The sequence below is a fragment of the Herpailurus yagouaroundi genome, unplaced genomic scaffold (assembly GCF_014898765.1).
Source record: "Herpailurus yagouaroundi ecotype Mexico unplaced genomic scaffold, PumYag 202, whole genome shotgun sequence".
Lineage (NCBI taxonomy): Eukaryota > Metazoa > Chordata > Mammalia > Carnivora > Felidae > Herpailurus > Herpailurus yagouaroundi.
Genome location: NW_024412433.1, coordinates 14,586,805 through 14,600,592, shown reverse-complemented (window position 1 = coordinate 14,600,592; position 13,788 = coordinate 14,586,805). Strand labels below are relative to the sequence as shown.

Here is a 13,788-nt window from a genome sequence, read left to right as displayed (position 1 = left end):
GGGCGTGGCCACACTCCAGCCGAGCCCTTACCCTCAGGAACATACAATTCCGTCTCGGGGCTTAGGAAAGAACATTCCTTGACTGAGCTGGGGTGGGGAGAGGGGCTCCAGGGAAGAAAGGTATGCTTTCTGTGACTTCAGATGACACACAAAAGACAAAATCAGAAGTAAACAGGCTTTCTGGAGCGTTTTGTTGTAAGAAGCAGCCGCAACTTTCTTTTAATAGGATACAGTGCTATGCTCCAAGCTATCAGGAACCATCCTGTTCTGTGCTTACTCTCTAAAGGGAATTTTTTTTTTCTTTCCTGAGAAGAGCAGAAGAGAACGCTAATCAAGCACTGTCTCGCTCTTCCTTACACACTGTTCCATCTGCCTGTGCTGCACAAAAGGCGCGACGTAACGAGAATAATCCCCCACGCAGCTATTACCAACTGTTGCAATAATCCGCATGGTACTAACGTGCACCATATTGAACATCCTGCGATCTACGAGTTTAAAATAAGGTTCTCGGGGCGCCTGGGCGGCGCAGTTGGTTAAGCGTCCGACTTCAGCCAGGTCACGATCTCGCGGTCCGGGAGTTCGAGCCCTGCGTCGGGCTCTGGGCTGATGGCTCGGAGCCTGGAGCCTGTTTCCAATTCTGTGTCTCCCTCTCTCTCTGCCCCTCCCCCGTTCATGCTCTGTCTCTCTCTGTCCCAAAAATAAATAAACGTTGAAAAAAAAATTTTTTTTTAAAAAATAAAAAATAAAAAAAATAAAATAAGGTTCTCTTTTGAAGTGGGTTCATTCTAATTATTACTTACTCGTTTATATTGCAGGTCAACTTCCAAAAAGGAGCCCCACTAATTACGAGCTAGCAAGGGGGTAAATCTCCTTTTAGCCTGCCCCAATCAGTATTCCCAGTGACTCAGTAAGAAATTCCAAGCAGCGTGGGGCTAGAGAATCTGGGACTAATTCTGTGTGCCCTTGCCTAAGGAAGACCTATAAATTGTACAAACCCTAACTCCCAGGCCAGAACCTTCTGTATCTGTGGGCTGTTTCCCTTTGCACTATACTCAGCTGGTTTAAAAAAGAGAGAGAGAGAGACAGAGACACTACTAAAAACAATGCATCTTTTTGACCCAATTTGCTTCCCCACCAACACTGTCAACTACTGAGACAGAGAAGCTTGCAGAGCGTGACGTGGAACCCGCCAGCATGCATGTGATCGGGGGGAATCTTCCACAAATGACTGAAAAGAGACGCGCCTACAAAGGAAGCATCCTGGGTGATGTCTTTTCTTTCCCTAGACGTACAAATGAACTCCACAATCGTGTACCCTTGAAGGGGGGAATCCTGCTTTTATTTTGTTAACTACTTTTTTCTAAAAGAATTTGCCAAGGATGAGAATAGTGGACTGAAATCCAAGCGGGTGAGCTCTTAGAAGACGCTCCAGCAGCACTGGCCCCAGGCGACGCCCTCCCACGCGACCCCGGGAACACAGCCTCCGAGCGGTCTGTGTGCTCAGAATAAGACTGAAATACAACGGGCCAAGAGTCCAGGAAACTGAGCAGTATGCTAGGTGTCCGCTCTTGATGCCTGCGAGAGCAGCTACTGGAAAACACAGTTAAAATAAATCTTTGCAAGGAAAACTGTATGTAATATTACGCCAACGTTATAGATAATTAATAACAAGTCAGCTTAAGCCTTACCAAAATGTTTTGCCGACTCTTAAGATTTTCTGTTTGGCTGGGGCGCCTGGGTGGCGCAGTCGGTTAAGCGTCCGACTTCAGCCAGGTCACGATCTCGCGGTCCGTGAGTTCGAGCCCTGCGTCAGGCTCTGGGCTGATGGCTCGGAGCCTGGAGCCTGTGTCCGATTCTGTGTCCCCCTCTCTCTCTGCCCCTCCCCCGTTCATGCTCTGTCTCTCTCTGTCCCAAAAATAAATAAATGTTGAAAAAAAAAATTTAAAAAAAAAGATTTTCTGTTTGGTCTCACAAGTTTACTAAAAAAGGTGACAATCATTACTTCACATTACGAACTTCGTTTTATTATTTACGGGGATAGTCTGTTTCCTTCAGGAGATTACAAGCTTCTTGCAGGCAAGAAGACATCGAGAGCATGGTAGCCATAAAGTCTGGAAATGAGTCACGTCGTGACTGTTTTTTTTAATAAACTGAACCCCCCGGATTACGTCTTCTGTGGCACGTGTGGTACAAGTCACGCGCAGAATCTGGTGGGATGGTGGCATCCCAACCAACGGGGCCCAGCACACGGGCCTCCGTGCCGGATACAGAACAGCGCCCTGAGCAAACCAAGTGACCTCACACCACGCAGTAGGCAGTGCCATGCAGGAGCGGCAAGCCCTCGTTTCCAGGCATCAGAGCCACCCTCGAGGGGTTCAGTAGATGTTTCTGAAGTTGGAACGGAGTCCTCGGTCCCTCAACTCTAACATCTTCTCTTCTGAGTCAACAAAAAGTCAGCTCTTCTGCTACCTACATCACAGGTTGGAAAAGACAGGTAATACCCACGCTGGCAGACGTGAGAATGGAAATCCTGCCTGGAAGTCATCTGACAACATCCATAAAAAGCATTAAGAACGTACACATCTCCTGTCCTGCAGGGTCTACTTTCAGAAATTTGTCTGAAAGAAAGAGCTGAACAATCGTACAATGACGAGGTCATGAATGCTCACTGCAGCATTGTTTAAAATGGAAAAAAAAGACAGAGTTGCCCACAGGTGAGAGGACAGACTGGCGGCTGCCAGAGGAGGTGGTGGAGGGAGGGTGTGACGGGTGACGGGGGGCAAAAGGTACCAACTTCCAGGTTGTCGAAGAAGCAAGTCCTGGGGAGTTGAGGTACAGCCAGGAGGCTGAAACCGCGCTGGGTACTTCGAAGTCACTGACAGGGTGCCTCGCGCAAGTTCTCAGCACAAGAAACAAAGATTTGCAACTGCGGTGGCGGATGCTAACCGGACTCAGTGCGGTGATCGTTCCCGATATGTGCGAATGCCGAATCACTACACTGTACCCCTGAAGCTAATACGGTGATATACATTGACTATTTCTCAATTAAAAAAAAAAAAAAGGCAGCGAGTTTGTTTAGACAGAGTATCCGTCTAAAGAACCAGAAGCGGCTTTAGAAGGTGTTATCGGATGACTCTACTTCACGGAAGAGGGAACAGACAGAGAAATGACGACACTCCTCTAAACGAGGCCCCACAACTCGTTAGCCGCGTAAACCAATCAGAACTCAGGTCTGCTGAAAAGAACACTACGTGGACACCACCCGGTAGAAAATAAAAGCAGAGAACAGTGACATACTTCCCAGGGAGACGAAAAGCACCTTGCTGCATCCCTCTCCCAGCATCCACTGACAGGGACGCTGTGGGACCCACTTCGTGCCCAGCGGCACCGGGGACCGTCTCCAGGCTGAAAACAGCCTTCGTGCACTCTGTGGGCAGTGCTGGTCGCCGTGGAAACCCTCTAACGGGCAGGGGAGCAGTGCAAAGTGACACGCGGGAGCCCGTCAGGCGACAACCAAGGAGCACAAGGGCGCAGAGCGGGGCTGTGCTAGTCGACACTGACAGCCGGCAGGGTGGGAACCCAAGAAACCAGGTTGTGGCGGGGGGGGGCCCCTCCACATCAGCCTCGTCTTGCTCGTTCCCTTACCTCCTCTCTGCTAACGTCCATGTTCCACACTGCGATTCCGCCATCCGACGAACAGGAGACGAGCTGCCTTGTGAGCTGAAGGTAACACAGGGACTGCACCCTGTCACTGCAAACAACACACATCGGTCACTTGTCTCGACGTGGAAAAACACAGGCTCAAATCTCGCCCCTTGTTGGAACCAGCAACCGTCATTTTGCCACTTTCAGGTACGGTAATGTGGCCTCTGGCATACACTTTAGTCAGATGATGTGTAATGACTCTGTAACTTACTATACGGCACCAGAGTTTCCACGAAAGAAACACTACTTTCAAATCAGTCATTCAGCATCGCAGGCCACAGAGAAGACGATGGCTACAGTCCTCTGGGCCAATCCCTGTGGTCCATTCCTTTCCGGGTGCGCAAGATTCACCTACTTGTTCATAACGAAGAGCAAGGAGGGGTGACGCCCTTACTGGAACGCAACCCGGAAACAATCTCCTGACCTACAGACTTGTGTGAAGGATCGTTCCTCGGCTACTTTGCAACCTGACTCTGCTTACAGTAGACAGCAACAGCCTACCCGAGAGCGAGGAAAGGAAAGGCCAATGTCCTCTTCCTCTGAACACTAGAAGGCAAGAACCTGAGTAATGCGACATCGTGGCTCAGGTGACGGGGCCTGTGTCAAACCACACGCGCACATTACTTTTCAGAATAACCAAACCGGTTAGGCATCCAGTTCCAGGCTGGCTTAGCATGGCATTCTGTGCAAGCTTCCCCGGCCAAAGTTCTCACCCGCAGTCCTTAACCCACCTGTGCCCTAAGCAGATCTTTCAAGAGGGTGACTCCTTGGGACAGACAGGTGGCAAGTGGTCTTTGGACAAACCCCGAAGACGCCTCTGGGCTTTTTTTTTTGGGGGTGGGGGGCGTCTATAACACCAGACACGCAGGGCTAACAGAAAAGCAGTCCAAGTTAAAAGTGGACAGAGTGAGCCCCAGCATATGGCTGCCTTCACAGATGGGAGTTTGGAAAACAGAGTATCAGAATACTAATACTGCCCCGCCTCCCCCACACTCAGATTCTTTCCCCACCCCCACCAACAGTCACGCACTGGTGGCCCTGCAGCAGCAGTGTGCGGCCTTTCCTTCCTCCGATGTCCCACATGATGATGCTGTTGTCAGAGGCTCCCGAGAAGAGTAACCGCTGAATAGGGTCCCACCAGAGGCAGGCGATGCTACCTACGGTGAGAAAGAGGAGAGGTGAAGTACAGCCCTGCACCTGCACATACACGTTCAACAGCCAGACCGAACTAGGCCCGGCTGAGCCCCTGAGTAAAACCGTATCTTTGTTGTGCGAAAGGGCCTTCAACACTTTATCACGAGTCACGGAGAAGACACGGCACACCTATCACCCAGAGTTACAAGACAGTGATCTGCAGTTGTACATCAAACTACTTTGAACACAAAGATGTTTAAGGAATTTTTCTTCATTCTGTACCAAAAAAAAAAAAAAAAAAAAAAGATACATATTTACGAAGGGTTAGTCCGGAAAAAGCTTTTGAGGGGGAAAAAATAAAAGCGGACAATATTCAATGAGAAGAGACAGTGAAGATCACTGTGGTCAACTTAGGGAAGATAAATGTCTAGATTATTCCAGGTTGCCGGGGCCTTGCAGGTGTCTTACCTCAAGATGCATATGTGTAAGGAAATTAAGTTAAGGGTCTCAGAAAACAAAATGGTCTGCACACAATTATGCCTTCTATATTGGCTAAACTTAACAAATTTGATACCCTTGAGAAATCTTTCCACAGTTTTCTCTTTCAACAGATTTCTCTCTCGGTGGTTCTATTGATTACTGCTTGCCTAGAAAAAGTTGTCAACAAACTTAACAAAACCGAGCCAGTCACCCAAGTTAACGCCTCTGGCAGGTATAGAGAAAACCGATGAAGTCCCATTCAAAAGCAAACAACGGAAACTAGTTTCTCACAGAGACTTAGCATAAGGGAAAAAAAGAAGCGTTCTGCAAAACTGGCTTCAGGGAACAATTGTGCATAACTCCTGACCCTATTTAATGCTGTGCCCTGTACACTTCACTGGAGACCTGACAGCAGATAAACATGGTCCTTCGCTATAAACACTACTAAGCAGTCCCCAGAACCCCGTCTGTCCTTAGCAACCCAGAGAACACTCAGGAGCCTGGGGACCATGAGACCATTAGTCATAAACACAAGTGGTTTCCTTAGGGGCTGTGCCTTCCTGCCCGAATACGCTCTAACTTACTTACCCCCCTTTGCTCTACAAGATCCCCCATCTGACAGACTCGTTTTCACTCAAATAGATTCGCTGGAAAGCACAGAGTGTAGAGTGTATTTAACGTAGGATACCTAAAACACTATTTTCATAAGTAAGTTCATCATTAGTTCTTTCAACAGATCCCCCATTCTTCCATCGAAACCAGACGGTGCTCGAGTGTCTAATTTGTTACCCAAAATGGCCAAGTGAGTTTTAGAACTCTTCCTAGAGCCTGACCAACTCACCGCACTGTAGAAATGATAAAATCCCACCCATTCTTTCCCCTCCGTCGCTAACCAAGCAGAAGCAGAACAGCCCAGACATCTCTAATTGTATTGTCTCCCAGCTCTTGTTCAGTGTCCTAGAAACTGACAAATTAAAAAAAAAAACAAAAAAACAAAAAAAAAAACCAACATTCTTCCAAAGGTCTTACCATTTATAAGAATTTTAAAAGATCTTCTGGAAATAATTTAATTTAAAAAGGCAAACAAAATAGACAGTATTATCCACATGAACCATCTGGACACGGTTTTGACGACACGGAACCCAGCCCAAGAGCCTACTTACAGTTAGCCTTCACTCTTTTAGATCTATATCCCACATCTGGCTAATCAAACCGGAACCGACAGGTCATAGGAGCTGATCATTCATGAAGCCCCAGCACTGAGAACTAAATCCGGATGCCCAGATTAGGTGAAGAACCCGTGGGTGATCACACAGCCTACCTTCATGTCCTTTGAGGGTTGTAATAACTGAACAGGAGTTCTGTTCAAGCTTCAGCAGGGTGATCTGCCCGGAGTAATCGCCAACAAAAGCATACTGAGTATCATAATCATATCTGTGGAGAAGCAGTCAAGGATATAGAACACAATCCATCCGAAAGTTGTAAAATTGAACAATGTGCCCTTTAAGGAAGTAAGCACAAGCCTAAAACTATGAGACAAAGAAATACCCAACTGAAATTCGGGCAACACATATTAAAAAAAAAAAAAAAAAAGGCTTTTCAAGGCGGAATTCTTGGGAAAATTAATATTCATTTGACAAGAATTCACTGAGTACCTGTTACTATTCCAGCCAATACTCTAGGGTATTGAAAAAAAAAAGATAAGAGCTGACAGAGAAGACAGACATGAAAACAAGTAGTCATAATCAAACTGTAATTAAGTACAAAAAGGAAAACACTCAATAATGAAAACAGCAAGAAAGAACTGGAACAAAATGGCTATTTATGAAATATATCTGGAAATAATGTAAAACTCGTAGCAAATACGGACACGAACCCATCTTTCTTTTGGCCTGGATGAGACAGCTTGAAGTGCAGAGGATGATTCATTTTAATTCGCCGTGGAGAGTTTTAATCATCCAAAATGCAGTTATTTGAACAGTAGTAAATTTAAATTTCAAAAATACACGAACCATTGACAGCAACTCACTACTTTCTCGGTCACTTAATGGCCATAGAAACCAGTGGCCGAGCAGCAGTTTAAAACACATCAGGCTGCCCATTGCTTCAGTGCCAAAACACAGGTCAAGAAGAACAGCACAGCCTGGGCTGTGCCTTTGTGCTTCTGCACCATTTTCTCGCAATCCATATGAGAAGCCTACCCATGACAGAAACGCTTCCTTAGCACAGGACAAATCAAAGTATTTTTCCCTTATCTGAATCTCAAATGTATGGGACTGCTTTGAATGCTTAAAGACCTCATGCTGTGCATTCATTTGTAGCAAACATTTTTCATAAAGGCTTTCCGTGGAAAAAAGGGATTTACCGCGCCAGACAGCCAACTCTGGAAAAGGAACTACTCTGGGGTATTTGCCTGTTGACAGCCTTGAGCGCACCGTCCCTGAGATACACCGCTGCCACGGGTCGCCTGTAAGGGCAAATTCTACAGGAAACAAGTTCCAGACAGTAGTAGAAAACTGTGAAAGCAGCAATTTGTTAGCGTTCTGAGGACCCTAAGGCATCTCTGAGAATATTAAATGGATTATGAACCCCCTCCACATACACGCCGACCAACTATAAAACTCCCTTAAGTCCATTTATGAACTCCAGGGTCACAAATCCTTATTATATTCTTTCAGGGTCTGCAAATGATCGAGTAAAAGATCAACCCCCTTTTCGTTTTTCTTTATTCAACAAAAAGGTCTTTATTCTCACCTTGAAATGCAAAGGAATGAGGGGGTGAGGGGGGTTGATTAAGGAGGTTTAGGTTTCCAAGGTTTTGTATTAAAAACAGACAGTACTTCCCGGCAGAGAATGGCAATTCATCTGATCATGATTTTTAGTACACCAACCAACTCTATACCAAAGAAACACGGACACAGAACTTCTTGGATTTTATGCGAAGTACGCAGGAATCGCTCAATCTCCCTGGATGTCAACCGCCAATTCACGATCAGATTCGAAACGAACTGCCGCGACAAGGAGGCGCGGGGCAGGGGAAGGGCCCGCCCGCTGAAGGATACTGTAAACACGAAGCCCAGGAAGTGAAGAAGTGCCTCCCGAGCATGTTCCCGCTGCGGGTGCACATCCAGCTGACGCACTTGTCGTGGCCGGTGCTGATCACCCACTCGGCAGCCACGCTGAAGATAATCGCAGACACTCGGTTCTGATGAGCTGCGGGAACACAAAGGGAAGTCTGCGCCCTTCACGAAGAAACGTGACCTTCCGAATCCGAACGGAGGCGCGCGCCTTCTCGAGCCGGCTGGCCTGGGGGCTCACGGTCTCAAGTACCCTACCACGGAAACGCCCGGGCTCCGTGAGCCAGCTTTCAGATGACCTTCCCAGCCCCAGCTCAGCACCACACACTTGCTTTCCGTGGCCCAGCTGCCCTGTGTCCCTACTTGGGTGGACGATGGGAAGCACAGCTCACTGAAGACTGATGCTCAAGAGGGATTCCAACAACAGATCAAAGAACAGACTTTTTTTTTTTTTTTTGGCTGTACTCGAGAGAACAAACATTTTTCCTTTGCTATTAATTATCAGTCCCATATGGAATGCGGTAGTCTTTTCTTAAAGGAACAGTGTTTTTTTTTTATAGTCTATCACTTTAGTACTTTGACCTTTTAGAAAACACTGACATTGTGAGCAGGAGAAATTCAATTTTCTGAAATTAAAAAATAGTGCAAGCATTTTGATTCTGGAATATTTTCTGTTTGTCTGAAACTTTTTGTTATTTATAAAGACAAAGTGTTTGTGGAGTTCTGTATTCCAAAATAACAGCTGAGAAAAAGGAAGGCATTCTATCATGTGACCTGTCAAATACTTTCGTTTCCAGGTTGATTGCAAGCCACACTAGGGCAGTAACCTGTCTAGTCTACTTCATCTAGTATAGGACCTGGCATGCAGCAGGTGTTTAATAAATGCCCAGTCTGATGAATGAAGTTAGAGGCTGGACAGAGAAACTGTTTGACCTTGCTCTCAGCTGTACAGGCTGCTTCAAAAGAATTGAGGGACTCTTTCTCATACATTAATTCAAAAACACTACAACTCTATGAACATATGGGCAAAATCATCAACATTCATAAAAGATCACAAATGATCAACACTAAATAAAGCTTAAGTAACTTTTAAATTGAGAACTTTTTGACTATCAAACTGGCAAAAAACATTTGTAAGAGCAATGTTGTACAGACTTGAGCAGATACTTTCAGCTACTCGTGGGATTGTAAAAATTCACACTATTGCTGGGAAGAAGTTTGTAAAAGAAATCTAGAGCATTAAAAAACTTGTTTGAACCAGCTACTCCATTTTTAGGCATTTGTCTTAAATAGAAGTAACCCAGGGCTAGGGGATTAGCATCAGAATAATAGTCAAGACACACACACACACACACACACATGCACGCACACATACCTGTGTGTGTGTGTGTGTGTGTGTGCATGTGAATGTTTCATACGCTCACCTACGTATATATACACTGTCATACAGGTCAGTGTGTGTTAGCAAAAAATGGAAGCACTACCCATGCTCCAAAATAGAAGAATGGGTAAATTAAACCTGATCATGCACCCAATGGAACAGTATAGAAAATTTTGAACGGTGATAAGCAGGAAAGGATGGTAAATATCTCTAAGAGTTAATAGCCTCCTGTATAATTGGGGAAACACCACTAAAAAGTTCACGTGAAACCTAATTTTGATCATAAGAGGCAGTGTTCTAGTTTTGTGTGCGTCTATCTACACACATATATATGTAAGTATGTGTGTGTATCATAATTACCTGGGTAAGTCTTGATAAAGTTCATTTTATTAAAATCTTCAGAAACATGAAATTCCTAAAAGTAAACACATGCAATAAGAAAACAGTCATGGTTTTAAAAACAGGAACTTAACTTTCAAAACAAAGGAAAATCCAAACCTAGCTATGGCCAGAGGTGGGACTCAAGATTCACTCTAGAAGAATACTATGGAACTGCTTCTTTCATCAGGCTTGTCCTCAAGCCACTAGTTCTTTTGGGGAGCAGACCGAATACGGAAGGTGCTGCGGACCAGCACAGTATTTTTCTGCAGTTCTCCCTCTGCGAGTGAGAGCTTTGTATTCCTTCTCCCTCTGCTGCAGAGGAGGGCTTGTTAATTTTGCAGTCCTGGTTACGCTGAGCATTCCTCAAGATGACGTCCGTAAAGCAAAATTACAAAGACCCATTATGAACAGAGTTCTCAGCTACACTGAAAATATGGCATTGGGTACCTCACCAATGTAAGGGGGAAATTACATATATTTCATATAGAACACGTACAAAAAAAAGGAAGTGTAGAGGTTGTGGGTGGTTTGCTTTTTTTAAAATACCCTGTATCTTCCTAATTTTTTATAGACAGGGCAATACTTTATAAGTAGGAAAAAATAAAAGTATATACTTGTTAATGAAAAAATCACCTTCAGCATAAAACGAAGACACAACTCTAAAGAGAAAGCACTATGAATTCTATTGATCGATGCTAAGTGATAAGTTCCTAAGGCTCTAAGTAACATGGACATTGTGAATTGTTGACAAAAAGAAAAAAAAAACTCACAAAGGAATACTGATCCCTTGCTCTCCATCTTGGTATTGGAAAGTACAAAAATGTACCAGTATATATTACCATATGTGTGTGTGTGTGTGTGTGTTCATATATGTACTATAATATATATTATATATCCTCAGATGTAAGATAATATATATAATATACAGTATATATGCCCAGTATAAATGTACTAGTATATATCACTGTATATATCACTCATCTGTACTGGGTGGAAAATCAACAGATCATGTGCTAATGAACAGTAAACCGGATTCACATTGCCCCTTTGCACTGAAGAGCTGTGTGTTTTTTCTGTGCTGTTCTATAATCTACCCCTGAACCGGGAGCCACAAGAAGGGTCCCTGGAGAAATCAATGCGCAACCACTGCCACCACTGGAGAAATTATTTGTGCTTCGTGGCTTCTGGTTACACACGTACATGCCCATTGCCACGGTATTCCTATAAAATTTTCAGGACAGAAACGAGAACATTTGCATTTACGGCTCCGTGAGGCATTCACCGCAGCCCCAGACTGACGGGCAAGGAGCTGAGCAAGCCTGACCCTGCCCGCCGCTGAGTGAACTGCTTGGGCAGGGGGTCTGTCCTTTCCACCGGCTTCTTCCTCCCTGGCTCTTCCACACACTCGAGGCCTCTTATCTTTTCGTTTCAAAACCAAAACAAGCAAAAAACCAACAAAACTGTTTTCAACAATCCTCCGACTTTCTTCGGCCCCTTCTCTGAGATCAGCCCACACTGGCTGCCCTTGGGCCCTCCAGCTGCTCTCTCCTGGTCATTCTTCCACCCACCGCCCTCACGGCACTGCCACCACTACAGAGAAAGGGCTTTCCCTTCCTGGGATGTCCCCAGGGTCATCTTCCAGGCCTGACCTCATCCTCTCTCTGCTGCACCTGACAGTTACTCACCCCCATGTGAATTTCCCTGCCCCTCTGGCTTCCACGGCCACAGCGTCCTCGCTGGCTGTCCTCCAGCTCTGCCCACTCTGCCCCCGTCTCCCCCATGGGCTCCGAGCCCTCTGATTTCCTTCCTGCTATTCCCAGGGAATGTGACCTTGGCCCTCGGCTCTTCTCAATCCACCTGCTATCCCCAGTTGGAGCCGCCCGGCCACTGTTACCAGTTTCCGCTGACACCTATATTCAGAGAACTCCCAATTCCAGACCAAACCCTTGAGGTTCAGGCCCACGGACCCAACTGTCAAAACGGACCTCATCAACTTCCCCTCTGTATCAGCATCTTTTCTTAGAGGGCAGCTGACCGCTCACCACCACCATCCTGGCTAAAAACCTGGAAGCCATTTTCACACAGCTCTCTGTTAAGCACCCACATCCCACCAGACATCAAGCCTGCTGCCCAGACAGTTCTCGAAGCCATCACCTCTTCTCCAGCACTACCCCCAGTGTTTCGCAGTCTCACGTCGGGGTCCTGAAGTAGCCTCTTAGCTGGGCCGCCTCAGTTTCAGCCTTGTCCCCCCGAACTCCACATACAGGCACGCTAAGCTCACAAAAATAGAAACCTGATGAGTCTATGCTCCCTGGCTTACTGCTCTTCAATGGCTCCCCTTCGTGCAGTGATTGCCTAATGTACTTGACCCTGAGGTTCGCTGTCGAGAGAGGTCACTGAGAGGACACGACCACCAGCTGGCCCGTGAACTGGGGCCCTGGCAATCAGCAGTCAGAGGCCCCTCACCCTTTTCCCTGGTCTCTGGTAAGTGTGTGTCATTTGGCCTCCCCTGTTCCCAGAGGCTGTCCCAAGGACACAGCCTTGATGGCGACGTGCTGTTGGGACCATCTGGACAGTATACGTGACTGAACCCAGTGAAGGCCACTATTTAAAACTTTTAAGATTCGGGGGCGGGGGGTGGGGCAGAGACTTCCTCATCTTGCAGCCATTCAAGACAAGCCTTGTACGTAGCCCCCTGGCTTCTGAAACCTGCTCCCCACTGCTCTGGAATGGCTCACCTCTTGCTTCGATCTCTCCCTACCTTCTGCTCATTCTCTCCCCAGGTGAACACGGCCATTCGTACAGCTGAAAAAAAACCACCCTCGATGCTGAGGACTACAGCCGAGGCTCCCAATGGGCTCCAGGCTTGCATAGCTGATGCTAACTTCGCATGGGCGGCCACTGCTTATCCCCCTGGTCTCTCAACTGTACGGCTGGGTTCCTCGTTGTCCTCTCTCCCTCCAAATGTCCCCTCCTCACACGCCCCCAAGCCTTTGTCTTCTCAGTAGATGATACCACTGTGTACCCAGTGACTTGAGCCAGAAACCTGGCTATCACCAGCCTCCTCCTCTTCTTCCCCTCGCCACAACCAACCTTTCCCAGACGCACCTCAAATCCACCCACTTCTGTCCACTGTCCCCGTCAGCGTCCTCTCTCCCAGGGTCACAGCTTGACCGCCCAGCTTCCCTTCCTGCTGCCCCCCCAAACTGATCCATTCTCCACCAAGCAGCCGCAGGGATCATTTGAGCGCATAAATGATATCCCGTCACTTGCCTGCTGAAAGCCCCGTAGCGCTTCCCACAGAGTCTACAACAAAACTTAAAACTTTATCCAGACCCACCAGGCCCGACACGACCCGGCCTCAGACTGCTTCTCCCATCGCCCCCCCCCAGCCCCTCCCTGGTGCTGAGCATATTGTTATCACACCCAAGGATGAAATCGTGGATGTTCTCACTTGCTCCAAGGTGGTGTCAAAAATATCAATCCAGCAAGCTAAACCCAGAGCAAACAGAAGGAAGAAAATAATAAAATTAGAGTTGAAATAAATAAGCGGACAATAGGAAAAACAAAAGAAAAAAAAACAAACCACTGAAACCAAAACTGGTTCTTTGAAAAGATCAAGGAAATGGA

The 13,788-nt window shown here is 46.6% G+C and overlaps 1 protein-coding gene across 3 annotated transcripts in view; it reads right to left on the bottom strand.

Moving 5' to 3' along the window:
• The window catches only part of WDFY1 (WD repeat and FYVE domain containing 1), a 47,511-nt gene that overhangs the window by 9,127 nt on the left and 24,596 nt on the right, over positions 1-13,788 (bottom strand). For all 3 annotated transcript variants that reach the window (XM_040450873.1, XM_040450875.1, XM_040450874.1), the window contains 5 exons: positions 10,138-10,192; positions 8,382-8,532; positions 6,641-6,753; positions 4,736-4,862; positions 3,646-3,751 (listed from right to left, as the gene is read on the bottom strand). In XM_040450873.1, coding sequence (XP_040306807.1) covers positions 3,646-3,751; positions 4,736-4,862; positions 6,641-6,753; positions 8,382-8,532; positions 10,138-10,192 — 552 coding nt within the window. The remainder of the gene's footprint in view (positions 1-3,645; positions 3,752-4,735; positions 4,863-6,640; positions 6,754-8,381; positions 8,533-10,137; positions 10,193-13,788) is intronic.